A 15,216-nucleotide genomic window follows, 5' to 3' on the forward strand; every position below is an offset into this window, starting at 1 on the left:
GATCGAGGCTGAAAGAAGAAGAAAGGAAAAGGAACCCGTGTTAATTTAATGTCTCACGTGGGTAGATGTTGCCTTTACTCACCTCAATAAGGGAGCCAGCTTGTCTCAACCTTTACTTTCCAGCCGTTTGATTTGAACATTTACTCGTTACAGCTTTTTTACACCAGCTTTTTGACTGACACACTCCATCTCTTCTACACGCCATCAATGTTTCTGCTATTTTCTTTTTACCGAGCTCTCCTTTTAAAAAAAAAAATTGAAAAAGTAAGAGAATAATCATTTTACAAATTTTATATCTATTTTTTAATTTAATTTTTGTTAAACAAACTCTAAAAAGTACAGAATATTTAGTTTTATATGGTTATTTAGTCATTTCTCTTTTGTCTCGATTTCTCTTCTTTTTTTCTTTTTTTTTTTAAAAAAAAACTTTAATTTTTAAAAAGATTTCTAGGAGTGCTCAAGTAGATCAAAATCCTATGACTTAAACAAAATTTTTGATTGGCATTAAAACCCTTAATTGATAGAAATTTCCATTGAAAATAATAATAATTATTATTTTTTATTTATTCAGCAAATTGAATTTTGAACCCTTTCCATTCAGTAAAGCCGTGTATATATATATATATATATTAAATAAATGTTAGTAGTATATTCTATTATTTTAATTTGACCATTGTCAAAATAAATTTCTGATTTTGCCATTGGACACGAGATAAACCCAACATTAGACATTTATTTTTAATTTGTTTAAACATATATTTTCTTAATGAATTAGTGTATTTAATAACATGATAATTTTTTATGCGAACTGGATTTTAATTTTCAATTTCCTACATAAATATCCGTACTTGGGCTTTGGCTTAGGTCTAGCTCCAACTCCAACTTCAACTTCAACTTCAACTTCTTGGAATTGTGACATATCAGAAGATAAAGGGACACTTGTCTCAATCTCAATCGGTTCAATTTCACAATTCATACCAGAGTTATTGAGGACATGAGAGGGCTTGACTTTGACCACATTATAGGACTTAAAATTAATTAAAGCCAAATTATAATATTATACACCCAAAAAAAAAAAAAAAAAAAAATTGATTCGTCTCTATATATCAATTGGTTACTTACTTGTCATACAAAAGTAATCAATGAGAGCATCTGAAAAGGCAAAGTTCAGCAACCGGTGCCTTTATATATCAATCCGTGAAAAAATGTTCCTTCCAACAACCACAGGTCCACAACCAAGTGAATTATAGAGTAGAAATTAGAACTTGCCAGCATTGCAAAACAATCTCTTAATTAATTAAATAGGTTTATTTAGTGGTTGAACCATTTTGCTTTACTTCAACCAAAACCGAAAGAAGTAATTATGATTATTCCAGACTTGGATCCTTTCTATTTCATTTGAAATAGAAAGAACAAGTTAATTGTTTTTAGGAGATAATTTCGTTATTTTTCTGGCTCCCTATTTTTTATTTGGACAAAAATAACCTCTTAAAACAACTGAATGAATCTCTTCTCCAATATTTCAAAATAAATAAGGCTTAAAAAATCGATAACAATAAATAAGGGAATCAAATCATAATCAAATATTCAACCCTAATTATGAGATTCTAAAATATTTTATTTTTGAAAATATTTTTACAATTAAGAACAACAAAAACATTTTTGGTTTTTTATTTAATTTTAAGAAATTAAAATCACTAGACTATGAAAGTGATTTATTTTGGTTTTTTTATTTTATTCCTAAAACATGTGTCATTTCTTATATATATAGATACGGGTTTTACATTTGATTTGATTTATAAGTGTGTATTGAATTACATCTGACATGGAGTAATTTTGGCTAGCTAGGATCATACATAATGAAGCCAATGAGGAGCTCTTCTACATCGATCTCATTCGTTTGGTTGAGGATTAATGAGGATGTCAATGTGCTCAACTTTGATTCTAGACATGATCATCAAAGATGTATATATATATATATATATAGGAATATATAATTGTCAATATCGTTTGTTAATTGTTTTCCTTTATCACATAAACATGTTTATTATTAATTATATATCTGCCCCTTACCAATTAAGATTAATATTTTGATTCCGGTGATATTTCAAGATTTTTATTTCTCTGAGCTTATGAGAGTGTTCCTCCAATTGATCAAGCTCCCAAGAACCATTATCTTTTTCTCTTTTTTTTTTTTTTTTTAAGAGAGAGAGAGAGAGGAGTTAGAGGGCAAAATGCATCCACCGATTATGCTTAACCTAATGCATAATTTACATGCTTTTTTTTTTCTCATCAGCATAATTTAATTTACATGTTTGACTTGCACAACGCTCTAGCTTAATCGACTTGTGGCAGGATTTTTTTCCTAGTTTCTGTCCCTCATCACATACTCAAAGACTAGCTTGCAGGATAATATTTGTTGTTTCGCAGATTAAAATCATAATAATCATGAGATCGAAGATGATTTTCAACATGCACATAAAAATAACATAATATACCTGCCTAGGCCTAGCTAGGCCCCCTTATTGAACATGCATGTTCTTGAAGATAAATCAAACGCATGATTAGGCCATCATGCCGGCACAAATATAACCCCCACCTTAGCCCCCCCCCCCAAAATATCATCCTTATTCCTTGTCATTGTCAGCATCGAGAAGGAGGAGGCTTCCCACACAAAAGTAAGGCAAAATGAGATCAACGGGTATATTTTCAATCTCAACAATCCTGCGTGTCTTCTTTTTGATGTCATACCAATAGAGTTCCATTAAGTGACTCTCAATTAGTTCTCCGGTAAAAACCTCTTCGCCGTCACGTGAGAACACTAAAGGTGGGTAGTTGGTAAAAGCTCGCTCCATCGCATAAAGCAAAGTCCAACTACTTACTATCCCATACTCCTTCATCACCCAAACTTCACAGAGATCCTGAAAAACTGCACAAAGCCATCCTCCCAAGTCCACCAAAAAGACACGCAAATTGATTGAAGAATTAACAGGAAATTCATGCACTCGGAATTTTTCAGTGCTGAGATCAAATGCAACATGGACCTTTTTTAAGTCCGCCACAAGAGTAACCATCCAATGGAAAGCACCGTTGGAGAAAATGGCCCGGCAAGTGTAGCAGAAATGTGACAATTCCACAATAGGCCATTCTTCTTCCACCATTCTCCAAGAGTGTTCTCTTAGACTGTATACCTCAAGACTATATTTTCTTCTTCCATCCCGTCGATAGAACTCCACTAACCTTAAAACCTTGTAGTCGTCGTTGACTCTGTCGTGTCCAAATGCGAAATGGTCATGACTCAACTCTTCTCTGGGCTTAGAGGGTAATTTTTTGTATTTTCTAATTAATGGGTTCCATATCACAGTCTCATCGTTGTAGTTGTTGATGCAAACCAGGCCATTGCAAGAGTCTACAATACGGTTGCTTTCTGAGTGGTGTAGTGGGTGTTGGATCTTCACAGCCTCGCCGAACCGATCCTCGTTGGACAAGTTTACAATGAGGTAATCGAGTGGCTCAGAGCTCGCTAAAATGAGGATGCGTTCTTTGGAGCGACTGAGATGCAAATTGATGAAATGTGAGTCGTTGATTATTAGGGCGAACCATGACTTGGAAACACACTGAAACCGAACAAGAGGCTTGATGGGTAGTATGGAAAGTATCTGGGTTATGAGCTCTTGCGGGAGATGAGTCGTCTTCATCGATCTTGAAGTCTTTTGGTAGAGTCTAGACTCTAGAGAGAGATTTGAAGTGATGAAGGTAGTCGGTTAGTTTTGCATGTTATGGCTGTCGCAGAGGTTTAATTAATTAAGGTGGTATTTATGGTGGTCGGTTCGGTCTACATTATTTCTTTCTTATATATATATATATAATCAGTGCAAGAATCAAATATTAATTAAGCTCAAATATCCTTACAGAGAATCAATGGCATTAATCCAGCTGTCCGTGATTCTCTCCATTGATGTAATTTTCCTGTTATAGTTAGTTAATTAATTAATATGGGTTGGTTGATTCTCATTAATATTTGTAATCTTTGAAATTGATATTTAGATCCTTATATATAATTGATACCTGCAATTGCAATTGCATGTCAAATTAATTTTACAACAATCATACATGCCTTAATAATATCAGTTTTAATTAATAAAATCAGTTTTAGTAAAATTTCTTATGATTTACCTACAAAAGAAAAAAGTAGTTATCTTCTCCCTCCTCCCAGCTATCTTATTTGTATTCTAGTGTGCTTTAATTTCATAATACTTCTATTTGATACGAAGAAAAATAACATCAAAATAATTGCATACCAATGATAAATACTTAAATACGACTAGAAGCAATTAATTAGACATGCAATACTAGTGTGGAATAAAGAAATTATTTATGTTAATATTTTGATAAATTACATTAAAATATAATATAATTTTATATTGATTAATTGTTAGTCTGCCCCTACATTTACGGGATCCTAGCTCCGCCTCGGCCAATGGGTCCAATTCCACAATTCATACTAGAGTTATTGAGGACATGAGAGGGCTTGACTTTGACCACACTATAGGACTTGAAATTAATTAAAGCCAAATTATAATATTATACACCCAAAAAAAAAAAAAAAAAAAAAAATTGATTCGTCTCTATATATCAATTGGTTACTTTTATTATATCCTTGTCATATATACAAAAGTAATCAATGAGAGAATCTGAAAAGGCAAAGTTGAGGAGCAGCTGGTGCCTTTATATATCAATCGGTGAAAAAATGTTCCTTCCCCAGCAACCAAGTGAATTACAGAGTAGAACGAGCTTGCCGGCATTGCAAAACAATCTCTTAATTAAACAGGTTTATTCAGAATCATTTTGCTTTAATTCAACCAAATCCTTAACCACTAAAACCCAAAGAAGCAACTATCCCAGACTTGACCTTGTCACCTCATATGCCAAGAAGCATGCAGCATTTGCAGGAACACTTCGGGCCATGGCAGGTCCAAAGCCCCTGTACAGCCCTTTTACTCCCTCCGAAGCCAGGATCTTTCTAAAGGCATCAATGGAGCCAGAGAACTTGGGATTTTTGTAATCATCTACCTGAATTACACTTTTGATAACATCAGTTGGATAGACTGAAAGCCAGAAGGAACCTCCGGCCAAGCCTCCAGCCACAATCAAAGAGCCTCTTCCTAATCCAGAAGTGTCTTGGCCACCTGCTAGGTACTGCTTCAGAGCTTCATACACACCAAACATTGCAGCATTTCCGGGAACCTCACGTGCCATAGTGGGAAACAATCCCTTGAAGAGACCCCTTACACCCCCTTCTGATCTGAGAACATGCCTGGCTACATCCATTGGTCCACCATACTTCACGGCCACACCAGCCGCACCGGAATCTGCCAATGCACTCTGGGCTTGCAACCTGTTCTTTATAGCAAATCAAAAGAAGTTAACGGGTAAGTTCGGATTTTAGGAGAGTTTCCCATCTCAGGATTCAGAAATCAGATCACACACTACAAGGACAGAGAAAGTAACCACTAAAGTACTGACCTGCACTTGATCAATTCAGTGGGGCAAGCTAAAATGGAAACGGCAACTCCAGCCCCTGCCCCACAGACAACTTGCTGATTAACTGTAAGTGGAGCACCAGGATGAGACCGCAATAATCCCTCCAGTTGTCCCCTCACAGAGAAGAGAACGGCATTGAAGGCAGCCACAGTTGCCAGTGGAGCTCCCATACCTTTATACAAACCTCTAGGGCCTTCAGCAGCTATTGTTTGCCTGACAGCATCCATTGCACCTGCATACTTGGGAGCTTGGCCTGGGAGTGGAGCAGGCTGGCTCTGGAGTTTGACCTTAATGGTGTCGAAGGGGTGCCCAACAATCAATTGTGCTGCTCCTCCAACAGTCCCAGCAGCCAAGTCCTTTGCAACATCCATCTGCAAATGTCAATGTTACAAGAGAAAATTGAGAATGGACGCAACCAAGTATCATGAATAAAAAAGTTATTCAGGTTCAAGAAAAATATAAATTTTTATGCTTGTAATAGAAGGTGCTGAGAAAATTTCTAGTTAGAGCTTTAAGCTTGTGACAGAAAATATCACAACCAATTGCCATGAGCATATCCAGTCCAGTAAAAAATATGACATAAATATGACCAAACGAACATTTTAGAAGCAATATTGCTAAAAAATAAAGCAATGTCGATAACAAGAAGAGGATAGAAAAGGAATCCAACTGGCAATATGAAGCTCAGAAAAGGATCACCATTTGAAATTATTTTTATTAAGTAATTGGAACTAGTTTATCCCAGAAAGGATCTCTTTCGTAGCATTAAGAAGAAATAACATTAGCTGTTGAACTGAAGCCTTTGGTAAAAGCCAGGTCTAGGACAACCACAAGTTTACAATTGGATTATCTCCACACCAAATCACCTGCAACAGCTGCTATACTTTCCAAAAGTATATAAACCTAAATAATCCCCCCAGTACTCCCAGCACCGTTTCCACCAGTGACCCTGAGGCAGCGTTTTGAACTTGTTGATGGAAATATAAGGAAAAATAACATGAAAAATCCATAAACCCTGACAATCAATTGAACAACCATCTCTCTCCCTAGCCAGGCTAAAGCATATATCCTTGACCAGAGAGCTAACTATACTCAACTCAATTGAGCCTTTTGCGACTACGTGTGTCAGCTAAAAATTACTCAATAGACGATGTTTTGTTTAACTTAACACATATATCTAAAACCAAAGTGAGGAATGAGGCTTGAACAAGATTATGTTGCCCAGGAAGTTTATAAAGCATGACCAAAACAAGCTAGCAAGCATAACTATCATTCCCTACACTAAAAGAGTCAAAGATTCAAGCTTGATTGCCCAATAAGCCTGGTTAAGGTCAAGGTTAATGTTGTGTCACAGTAGTAACATACACCCTTTCAAGAACAGCTGAAATAAAAGTCAGCGTGCAGGGCAAGGAATTGATGGGGATTCAAGAGCGTTACAGTGGCTAGTAAGGACCTTTAACAAAAGTTAAAAAAAAGTAGATCAAAAGTTCAGAAGTTAGATACAAACAACTTCATTTAGGATCATGAAAGAAGTTAAGCTTGGTTAAACTTGCATAAGTGAAGTTCAAATAGGTAGAATTTAGCTTGGATGAGAACTCTGCAGCTCAAACACCATTTGAGTCAAGTCCATGCTAAATACTAAAAGCTTTAACAGCCCAAAACTTGGTTAAGTGACTTGTTTACAATCCCAATGGACATAGTTAAAACATTAAAGCCTAAATATCTGATTGAAGCATTCATGACATCAGTATTGGACTTTGATGAAAGTTTAGTATCTTAAAAAGAAAGAAACATACACAAGGAGGCCTCACCCTTCAAAGCAGGAATCAATTTTATGATAGAATGTTAATTAGAGAAACTCGTGCTTGTATTGGATTAATTCTATTATCAAATGAGGTTAAGATCTATTAGATAGAAGAGAATGCGGTGGGACAGAAGACGGGAAATGAAATGGAATGGTGGATTCTATTTCTCCAAATTCAGTTATGAGAGAAAAAGGGAGGATTTTTTTTTTTTATCTCTGAAAAAGGATGAGACTAAAAACGAAGAGAAGGACTAACTGATTTTTTCTCTCATCCTTCTGAACAACAGAGAAGGGATAGGCGAAATCCCTTTCTCTGCTTCCATTATCTTTCTATCCCTTTAACAAAAGGGCACATCAAATGCAAACTGCACAAAATCCTTGACAAGTGACAACCATAAGTACCAGGATGTTTGACTAAGATTAGTTCACTCTCCTGGTCTTATGTTATGGTAGGTACAAGTGGAAGTCCATGTGATACATGGGCAAGAAGAAAGGGATTTTTTGCTTTCTTTATTTATAGTGGTGTAGTAGGAATAGAAAGAGATCTGTAAATGACCTACATCATTTTTACTTTGCAATGATATGTGAGTAAAGATTATAATATACCAGGAAGATGAATGATGGGATACTTGGGATAAGAAACAAAAATTTGAGCGTTTCAATTTTGTTACTGCTTTGTCATGAATTTGAAGGTCCTACACATGAGGGGTATGATGATTGGCACTTGCTAAATAGAAGGATCCTGAAGGAATCACCACTAACAAACCTACTAAGTCTTTTCTTCACTCCACTAAGCAACACCATCCCTTTCTTTCGTTCCTTGAGAGTTGAGAGAGATAACCAACTCCACTTATATATCATCTAAGGAGAACGTAGTTTGATTGGGTGAAGGTATAAATGAGAAGTTGTGTTCATCTAATTTACTTAACCACAGTTTATTGTGCTCTCTCTCTCTCTCTCTCTATGACTATTGCCAAGAAACCAACATTTTGACTCTCCACAAAACAGAATGAAAACAAGTTATTGCATGTAATTGCTCATGTGCACATTAGAAATACTTCTCTACCCCCAAAGGATTAGTTCATGGAACTTCCATTTTTTATCTATGAAAAGAATAGGCATCTCTTCTAATAAAGTTAGGATCCATCATATGTGGCCATCAGGGACATATGTTATGAAACCTACAGTTTTAGCATTCAGCTGTCTTCTAGAAGGACACTAGAACTTACAACCCATTAAGATAATATTCGTTCCAATTTACAGACAATACAGTGCAGAGTATGAATGGCTATTTCTGCATTTCTTTCCCCAAACTATCATAATAGTTAAAGATTGCCAAAAAGCCACTGTGATCCTTAAAGTTCCAAGGATTGCCTATGTGACTAGCCTCAGATCCTATGGTCTAAATCAAATCCTAAGGTATACACATACCAAGTCGGGGATTACTTGAAGCATGCCAAAAACCACTGTGATCCTTAAAGTTCCAAGGATTGCATATGTGGCTAGCCTCAGAAACCGTAGCATATGTTTCCCCTTTCAGATTAAATCAAATCCTAAGGTTTACACATACCAAGTCAGGGATAGTTTTCCAAGCTTTGGAAGTTCAGAAGCAATAAGTGAAGCGCCAAAAAGAGCATTTGATAATAAAATAAGATCTAAAACATATGTAAAAATCTAGATGCCTCGGATATCAAGCAATTTTAAATTGATATAGAGAGAACAAAAAGAATCCCCATTTTCTTTCGCACACCAACACAGTGAGAGCAATTACAAAATCAATTTGTTACCATGAATGCTTTATGATAACTGGCTTTGCACTATCTATCAAAAAAAAAACAGAGTGAACATTTCTGTGCTTCTAACTGCACATCAACTAATCTCACAAACAAAATAAACACCCCAAAATTTTCTTACACGCTAAACTGAGATTGGCAGTCATTTCGGTTTACCACGGTTGCACAAAACATGCCATTGTCATCTAATGTGCATTCATTACAATAACTGTTTTCCGATTACTCTACACTGATACACACGAAATGGCAACTATTGGCTCTATCTGTGTCGGAAATTCACAAATCCATTACATTTGCAAATTTCAATTACACATGCCTTTCAAACAGAAGAGAACCCATAACAAATATAAAGGACGCAAACCACTTGAACAAAAGAAGCAAACTTACTGGAGCAGACTTTCACGTTCACTGAAAGAACCCAACTAAACAAGAGCAAAAACGATTGGAGCCCAACACCAGGAAATCCGGCCTCTTGTCTCAGATAATCAAATCTGATTAGAAAAAAAAAAAGGGAAAGCGTTAGATCCTCACGTAAAATAATGGGAAGAGAATAGAATATAACCGAAATCATAAATGGTTATTGTAGTGTTAAGAATACCCATGAAAAGAAACGAAATGGGTCCCGGAAGGAGCGTCTGAGGAAACTCTGAAATGGGTTTCCAAGGAATAAGAGAATCTAGGAAAGGGAATTGAATCTTAGGGACTGAGAGCCACAAGACGGTGGTTGGGTACGACAAAAAGGATGCCAACCACTGGTGGAGCGTAGATTTCACACGAAGGAAGGCAGAGAGAGAGAGAGAGAAAGAGGAGATGTGGTTGAGAATGCGACCCAAGAGGCCTGGTGGATGCGGACACGGTGATTGAGCACAAGCCAATCCTGGTCTCAGCCTCTAATGTGTTGTGCGTTCCCTCTCTGTCTCTCGCTGTCCAGTGTCCACCAACTCGTTTTATAGTATCCGTATTATGGCTTCTGAGAGTTGGTGGGGGTGCTGACAATGGCCTTTTAAGTGTAGCCATAAAATCTTAGATGATTTTTTGCGGGGTAACATTTACACCGATAAATGCCGTAAATTTTAGTTTAAACTAGAACATAGTTTCTCTATGATAAACCTGTTCTAAGTTAAGGTGATCACAATATTTTGAAGTAATTAGGAGAAAATTCACTTTACCCTCTGAAGTTTGAAGTGTTTTTCAATTTGAACCCTAATGTTTAAAAATTTGCAATGTACTCTTCTAATGTTTCAAAAATTTTAAATTAACACCTTCTGTTATTAATTGCCATCTAAGTACACGAAAATTGCCGGCATAGGAGAAGGTGAGAGGCATCTGATCCTTTTCTTTTTTCACTCCAACACCCACACAACACCCAAAAGGGGTTGGCGAGAAAAAAAAAAATTCAAAACAGGCGTTGGCTTTTAATGAGGGACAATTATGTCATTTCACTAGCTAGGTTGTGTGCAAAATTGGAAGACGCAGTATAAAAATCCCACATGAGACGCATGTGATGTCATTTCTGTCTACTTTAGACAGCAATTAGTAACGGAGGGTGTTAATTATAAATTTTTGAAACATTATGGGATACATTACAAATTTTTTAAACATTAGGATTCAAATTAAAAAAACACCTCAAATTTAAGAGGGATAAAGTGAATTTTCCCAAAATAATTACCATGGATTGGAACCTAGCTAGAGGACCTTCCACCCGGCTATTTACATGGTGTTTGTCCCTTTAAAACACAATCCAAATAGGCTTTAAAAGAATCTTGATTATAAAGTTAAATTTAGCTATTTAAGAGCATATTTAACAAATATTCTAAAATTTGGGGAAAATTCACTTTACCTCACTGAAGTTTTTAGGGTTTTTCAATTCAAACCCCAATATTTAAAAATTGGCAATGTCCCTAATATTTAAAAAATTTTCAATTCAGACCCTTTGTTACTAATTTCTGTCTAATTAGACGGAAATCATCCCACGTGAGTCTCATGTGGAATTTTGATGCCCTATATTCCAATTTTACTCTCATTAAAACCTATGAAATTGAGGGTAATTATGTAGTTTCATAGGTTTTAATGAGGGTAAAATTAAAATAGAGTGCATCAAAATCTCACATGAGATGTACGTGGGATGATTTCCGATCAATTAAATGGAAATTAGTAACGGAGAGTCTTAATTGAAAATTTTTGAAACATTAAAAGGGTACATTGCCAATTTTTAAACATTGATGTTCGAATTGAAAAACCCCTGAAACTCCAGGAGTAAAAATTTCATATTGTTTAACTAATATGAGGCAAAAATGATGCCTAGTAGCTTGTCTTCTCTTTGTTTAAAACACATATTTTGCTTTTTTGATTAGTTACTTTTAGATAAGTACTATTGTTATGATAATAGAGATTTGAAGAGATGTAGATTCTTATGTCTTATCTTTATCTTATTATCTTCAAGTAGAGTCAATAGTTTATCTTTCAAGTCGCATGTAATTAGTTTTATTTCGAGTACTATTCCAATGTGTGTAGGCCGGATGTAACATCTAATAGTGTTATCTACAATATGCATTATCTGGTAAGTGTATTCGAGTCCCACATCGGTAAGAATTAGAAGCCTAGTAGTATTAATAATTTGAATCTAGTTATTATTCGAGTTCTCTACTTGTACTCTATTTACACTGGATGAATAAAATTAAGCATAAATTAATCTCAAAGCTTGTGCTTGAAAAAAGTTTTAAATTCATTTAGATGGATTGAATCAATGTTATCATCTCTCGGCATCATCCCACAGGCAGATTGTCATAAGTTCCAAATTTTTGCTTCTAGAATTCTACATAAACAAAGCATATCATGATGGTCTTTCATTTGATGCACGATGTATTTATTGGCATATCAATAACCTTAAGCATTTTTATGCCTGGCAACTGAAGACATAGGGGAAACTTGGCTTCCCCCTTCTCTTGGTCGGTTCAAAATTAATTTTGATATTGCTATTCGAGATTCATTCTCTGCTCAAGCTGTTGTTTGTCGTAATCATAACGGTCATATCATCTGTACGGTTTCACAAATTAGCCTTCCTTGTCTTCAATTCCCAATTTTTGGTGAAGCTTTGGTTGCTCTCCTTGTGGTATCTTTGGCGAATTCCTTCTTCTTGATAGTTTTATTATCGAAGCTAGGTGACTCCCAAGTGGATATTATGACTCTCCAGCATCCTTGCCTATCTCAAGATTAGAGGATCTCTCATGTCATCTTTGATATCATTGATGCTATTTCAACTTCTTCCTCATAGGAAGTTAGAAAAGTCAATAGAAGTGTAAACTTTTATACTCATTTTGTGACACGTTGGGCCGCAACTAGATTCTCTTTTTGCTGTATTCCCATGGCTCTTCTCCCTATCCCTTATGATCCTATTGTAAGCGGGAAAGACCTCCTTCACCCGTTGTTCTTTCCCATGTTGGTTGTTCCTCTTATATATATAAAAGAGGAGATGTGCTTCATGATTAGATTGATTGTTCTAATTACTTTCTTCTTTTTACAAAAACAAAAAAAATCCTCAGCATTTGAGTTTATTTTTCCATATACACCATTTGGATTTTAAAAAAGAAAACACAACAAAAAATTTTGAGTCTATTAATATCTTATGATGCCGTTTTTAAATCTTTGTGGTTTGTTCATGTAATTTTTTCTTGTGCATAATATTTTCAAAAATCTGGTATGATTTAATATGAAATTAAGTTTAAGGCTCGTTTCCTTTTATTTTATACGTACGAGCGCAGACACATAAAAGAATTATATATTGACCCTCTACATGCAAAATCTTAGTTCCGCCCCTGCCAACAAGAACGAGAAAGTAGAAAGAAACTAATTAACAAACAGAAGCCATGTATTTACAAATTCAGATCAATGTTTGTTTTCGATCAGACAGAAGTTCGACATATTGGGCAAGTAAGATCATCCATTAACCAGCGATTGATGCACCGAAAATGGTAGATATGCTTACAGAGAGGAAGAACCCGACACAAATCTCCACTGTGAAACTCTTCCAAGCAAATGGCGCATTCAGTGCTGCTAATGAACATGGTTTTCTTGTAGCTGTCGTAATCTTCCGGCGGCGGGAGGCTCTTTAAGGTTTGATGTCTTTGTTGCCTCATCACTCTCGTAGGATTATTTCTGCTCAATCCATCCCTTAATCTCAAGAAAAGCTCCATGTTGTTTGGGTGAACTCGTTCTTGATTATCTGCTCGAGGAGGGTAATAAATGCTCACTCCAACTAATTCATGATTCCCATGATGATGATGATCATGACCGTTGATCATGTTGTTGCCGCCTTGATCTTCCTGATCATCGAGATTGTGCCACATCCTCCAACATTGGCTGCAAAGCTTGAAGAAGAGAATGAGAAGACTTAGGAAAAAAGCAACAGTTATGGCCGGACAAAGCACATGCACGGCAAGGAGTTCCAAGTCCATGATCATCTTGTGTTTTCATTGATCATTTGATGGGTTTTTTCATTATTTTATTTTCATTTTGGTTACAAGTACTGAAAAATATTAATTAAACAATTAACGTTTATTGGATGGAGGGTTTGGTGCCTTTTAAAAAGAATCTTGTTTTGTGAATCCTAATTATAGAGATTTTATCTAGAAATAATTCTATTAAAAGAAACAAATTTATTGATATTTAATGAAAGAAATGATCTTTAAGTACGTATGTGGGTTGTCAGTAGAGGACATTTTCAAGCTGTTGCATTTGGTTTATCTTTTTAACAAAAATTAGGTGAATTTTTCCGCTTCTTTCGACTTAAAATGTTTTTCGTGGGAAAATGATTTCAAGAAAGTGCATTTAACATGTGTGGAAAATCACAAATCTTTTTTATATTTTCATTCAATTATATGAACATATAAAAGCACAATTTTTTTTAAAAAAATATTTGAGTTCAGAAGATTGTCAAGCAAACTTAGATGATTTGAGAATGAGAAATTCAAGCTCGGAAAATAATTTATAGTGAATTTAACATGTGTGGAAAATCACAAATCTTTTTTATATTTTCATTCAATTATATGAACATATAAAAACACAATTTTTTTTTTAAAATATTTGAGTTCAGAAGATGGTCAAGCAAACTTAGATGATTTGAGAATGAGAAATTCAAGCTTGGAAAATAATTTATAGTGCATTTAACATGTGTGGAAAATCACAAATCTTTTTTATATTTTCATTCAATTATATGAACATATAAAAGCACAATTTTTTTAAAAAAATATTTGAGTTCAGAAGATTGTCAAGCAAACTTAGATGATTTGAGAATGAGAAATTCAAGCTTGGAAAATAATTTATAGTTTTAAAACCATAAAATCATTTTATGGAAATTAAATAAACTTTTTCAATGTGACCAAAAAACATTTCCAATTGACTACTATTTTTTATCACACCAAACATAAAATTAAAAAATTAAAAAAAAAAAAAAAAAAAACTATCATTTTTAAAAAAAAAAAAATTATTTTACGCTGTAACAAACAGTAAATGGAATTACAACATGAATGTGCGGTTGTTGTCATGAACGAGATCCCTCTATAACGTAAGTTTTGGTGTTAAAGTGTATGTTTGTGAAAACGTTGAAGTTGCTGAATATTCTATCTCGTATAAGAGGGATTCTAGACTGTACTCTATCTATCACTTCAGGCTTATTGGCTTGCATCATTCTCTTTGGGTTAGAGAGACTTTAATCCTAAAATTTGGATTGTCTTTATTATTACCTTTATCTTTTGAATGTCCAATCAATACCTTTCATTACATCCTTCTCAATTAACAAAACAACTTAACATGGGAAGAGAAACCACTTGCAACTAATCCCAACATGACTCTAATTAGTAAATCTAAAACTTTTCGCACCAACTTGAGATAAATTAATCTTCATATGTCTTTTATTTATCTTCATATATAGAAATTTTTCAAAAATGATCAATTACTAGTTCTGAACTATAGAAAACCAAAAATTATTTATTTCCAAAACAACAAAACACATTTGATTATTGTTCATGTGCATTTGAAACTCTTCAACAACACTATTATCGTTATCATCCTCCATGA

General features: G+C 34.8%; 3 protein-coding genes across 3 annotated transcripts; all 3 read right to left on the reverse strand.

The window, feature by feature from the left end:
- Positions 1–2,627: 2,627 nt before the first annotated feature.
- On the reverse strand, positions 2,628–3,698 carry LOC132174140 (F-box protein CPR1-like). The gene has a single exon (XM_059585838.1). The coding sequence runs from the start codon at positions 3,696–3,698 to the stop codon at positions 2,628–2,630; it is 1,071 nt and encodes a 356-aa protein (XP_059441821.1).
- Positions 3,699–4,695: 997 nt separating this feature from the next.
- LOC132174998 (mitochondrial carnitine/acylcarnitine carrier-like protein) lies at positions 4,696–10,074 on the reverse strand. The gene is made up of 4 exons (XM_059586786.1): positions 9,740–10,074; positions 9,529–9,632; positions 5,527–5,915; positions 4,696–5,398 (listed from the first exon to the last, which is right to left on the reverse strand). Exons 3-4 carry the CDS (start codon positions 5,913–5,915, stop codon positions 4,897–4,899), a joined length of 891 nt encoding a protein of 296 aa, XP_059442769.1. The 5' UTR covers positions 9,529–9,632; positions 9,740–10,074; the 3' UTR covers positions 4,696–4,896.
- A 2,969-nt stretch (positions 10,075–13,043) lies between these two features.
- Positions 13,044–13,595, reverse strand: LOC132174141 (uncharacterized). The gene has a single exon (XM_059585839.1). The coding sequence runs from the start codon at positions 13,593–13,595 to the stop codon at positions 13,044–13,046; it is 552 nt and encodes a 183-aa protein (XP_059441822.1).
- Positions 13,596–15,216: the final 1,621 nt, after the last annotated feature.

Source organism: Corylus avellana, chromosome ca3, assembly GCF_901000735.1.
Source record: "Corylus avellana chromosome ca3, CavTom2PMs-1.0".
Classification (NCBI taxonomy): domain Eukaryota; kingdom Viridiplantae; phylum Streptophyta; class Magnoliopsida; order Fagales; family Betulaceae; genus Corylus; species Corylus avellana.

Excerpts from the sequence above, each read along its gene's own strand:
- LOC132174140 (XM_059585838.1), bottom strand. The coding sequence starts at position 3,698 with ATGAAGACGACTCATCTCCCGCAAGAGCTCATAACCCAGATACTTTCC.
- LOC132174998 (XM_059586786.1), bottom strand. The coding sequence starts at position 5,915 with ATGGATGTTGCAAAGGACTTGGCTGCTGGGACTGTTGGAGGAGCAGCA. Across the intron at positions 5,399-5,526 it reads ACTGAATTGATCAAGTGCAG|GTTGCAAGCCCAGAGTGCAT; the intron begins GTCAGTACTTTA and ends TATAAAGAACAG.
- LOC132174141 (XM_059585839.1), bottom strand. The coding sequence starts at position 13,595 with ATGGACTTGGAACTCCTTGCCGTGCATGTGCTTTGTCCGGCCATAACT.